At 33.6% G+C, this 2,873-nt stretch overlaps 1 protein-coding gene across 2 annotated transcripts in view; it reads left to right on the top strand.

Annotated features, from left to right (window-relative positions):
• The window catches only part of LOC107618564 (uncharacterized PKHD-type hydroxylase At1g22950), a 4,438-nt gene continuing 2,416 nt past the window's right edge, over positions 852-2,873 (top strand). Inside the window, exons 1-5 of one of the 2 annotated variants that reach the window (XM_016320663.2) lie at positions 852-1,507; positions 1,867-1,914; positions 2,200-2,376; positions 2,470-2,620; positions 2,727-2,813. In XM_016320663.2, the coding sequence (XP_016176149.1) occupies positions 1,073-1,507; positions 1,867-1,914; positions 2,200-2,376; positions 2,470-2,620; positions 2,727-2,813 (898 nt within the window). In that variant the 5' untranslated portion in view covers positions 852-1,072. The remainder of the gene's footprint in view (positions 1,508-1,866; positions 1,915-2,199; positions 2,377-2,469; positions 2,621-2,726; positions 2,814-2,873) is intronic. The other variant, XR_001615294.2, reaches the window with a different exon arrangement.

Below are 2,873 nucleotides of genomic sequence, written 5' to 3'. Positions count from 1 at the left end.
AGTCTTCCTTTCTTTGGTAAAAAATTAAAAAATAAAAAAAAACATAGAATTTTATAATATTCTTATCTAAATCCAAAATAAAAGTTATTTTTAACACTTATAAATCAGCTTAAAATATCAAAATAAAAAACTCAATAGTTTTTGAATAAGTAATAACTAGGAGTCTTAATTTATTTTTAATTATTTTTAAATACTAAATGAATACAAATTTAGATATACATTTTTTAAAGTTAAAAAATTAAAATGATCATTAAGAGGATACTTTTAGATTTTCAATCATTTTTCTTTTAAATAAATCTTTTATCCATAAAACATCCAAAGATAGACAATTATCTTGGCTTAATGAAATTTACATATTATAATTAGTTCTCGATTCTTTCTTTAAATTAGCTTTTAAAAAAAATAATTAAATTTGTCCTTAAAAAATTTTAAGTTAGTCATTTTAGTTCTTCTAATACTTTCATTACTAAAGACGTTAAAATTTGTGAATGTGACACGTTAAAAGATACCACAACACATACCTAATAATCTTAATCTAACATATAAATTTATGAAATTAAATCAAATTAACTCCAAATTAAAGAATTTGAGTGCTTTACTCTCAATTTAGTTTTGATTTGATCTAATTTTATAAACTTATCATGTTAATAATTAATTAAGATTCCTATATGTGTATTATAATATTACTTAACTTACCACATTAATAAATTCTGATACCGTTAATAAAAAAATTGACAAAAAAATAACATAGTTAATTTAAAATATTTAAAAAACAAATCTGATTAAAAATATGTTTTATGACTAATTTACAAAACGAGTGACCCTTCAAATTATATTCATGGAAGAATAATTAATTCTGGTTTTTATGTTGATTAAGATCTTGAGGTTTCAGCACTGTGAAGCGACTGACAAGAGACGACGATCTTCCACATGGGAGTGAGTCTGAGTCTGAGTCAGAGACTCTCTTCCGCTCTCAAAAATTGAACGTTACTTCCTCTGAACCCTAAACCACCGTCAATGTTCTCATAAAACATAATAAAGCCCTCTTCTTTTTCACTCTTTTCTCTCAAAAATGGCTCATCAAAACGGTTCATTTCCCCGCATAACCTATCAGCAACAACTTCAGCTTCTTCAGCAGCAACAGCAGCAGGTTCTTATTCAGCAGCAGCATCATCTTCAGCAGCGACACCAACGACAACAACAACAACAACAACAGCTGGAACAACACCCCCGCGTGTCCACCAACATCATCGGAAACGGACACGTGGCTGGGCCACAGAATCAGAGGTTATCGTTGACGCCATGTTCGACGCGATTGCACTCGGACCCAAAGCAAGACCACAAGCCCGATAACTACGAAGACCTGCAATTGGGGTTCGACCCACGCGTGTTCAGCTCGCTGGAGCAATACATGCCACCCGACATGCTCAACAAGCCGCGTGATGTTAAGGCTCAGTATATGAGTAGCATTCTCATGCGATATTCCTCTGAGGGTGATCGTGTTCGGGTATCATTCAATTTCCCAGCTTTTCTCTGTTTTGTTCAATTTGTTGGAAAGTAAGGGTTTTTGAATTTGGGTGGCGCGTGGTTTTGTATAAAAACTTGATTTTGATGTTGCCCTTGATTGGAAATGCAGTGTTGCTTTGACTTGGGGAGATTATGAGAGAATTTAGGGGAAGATGTTGTGTATTTATTGTTTTTGGAGTGGGAAAGGAGAAATTTTTATTCTCTTTCAAATTTCAATCCCCTTTTTGCAGTGATATGAATACTTTACGTTTTCCCCTATTTTGTGCTATGTTTTTGCCTTTGGCGTTATTTTGTTGTTCACATTTTTGACATTTTGTTGTTCTGTGTTGGACTGAACAGATTCAAAAGCACAAGGAATATAGGCAGAAGATCATGTCCACTTATCAAGTAAGTTTTCTTGGGAATGGGTTTTGATTTGTCCCTTTCTAACTAAATTTTGATGGTTTCATTTATGATCTTTAACTGTTGGAATGCTGTTCATGGGATAATCTAAGACTTCTGATGGAGGCACCTTTTATTTGGCACTTATTTATTGGAACCTGAAACGATCCCATTTTGATGCCAGAATTTGCTGACCTGAGAACTGTTATCTTGTCTTCTTCTCTATATGTGGCATGTGTGTGCTAATTATTCATGATCTTACCAATTGTTGACTGCACCTTTCTTTTGTAGCCATTATATAAGGAGATATATACCATGGATGCTGAAAACTTTTTTGTGCCCTCGTTTCTCGATGCAATTAGAGAAAATACGGAAGCAGGTTTTAGACGAATACTGGCTGAACCCACAAGAGGAATTTATACATTTGAAATGCTTCAACCAGAGTTTTGTGAAATGTTGGTATCTGAGGTATCACAATTCTTTCCGCTCCCTTTCAAGTGTGTTATCATATCTGCTCTACATTTGCATTTTATGTTTTCTCATCAAGATTTGATTGCTTAGGTGGATAATTTTGAAAGATGGGTCCACGAGTCCAAATTCAAAATCATGCGACCTAATACAATGAATAAATTTGGTGTTGTTCTTGATGATTTTGGCATGGAAAGCATGCTTGACAAACTGATGAAAGATTTCATACGTCCCTTATCACGAGGTTATTTTTGTTTATCTTCATGAGAGTGGATGAGACTCAGAATTAAGATAAAGAAAAACTAAGTAAACAAGTTGTGTACTTACCCTTGCAATTTGAAAATTTGTAGTTTTCTTTGCTGAATTCGGTGGATGCTCTCTGGACACTCATCATGGATTTATTGTTGAATATGGGATCCACAGGGATAGAGAACTTGGTAGGTTTTGAAGCTCAGTATTCTTGTGAGTTTCTTATTGCCTAAGGCTTGGAATCTGCA

This window comes from Arachis ipaensis, chromosome B09 (assembly GCF_000816755.2).
Source record: "Arachis ipaensis cultivar K30076 chromosome B09, Araip1.1, whole genome shotgun sequence".
NCBI classification, from domain to species: Eukaryota; Viridiplantae; Streptophyta; class Magnoliopsida; order Fabales; family Fabaceae; genus Arachis; species Arachis ipaensis.
Note: the sequence above shows the minus strand (reverse complement) of the source record. Positions and strands in the feature narration are given on the sequence as shown.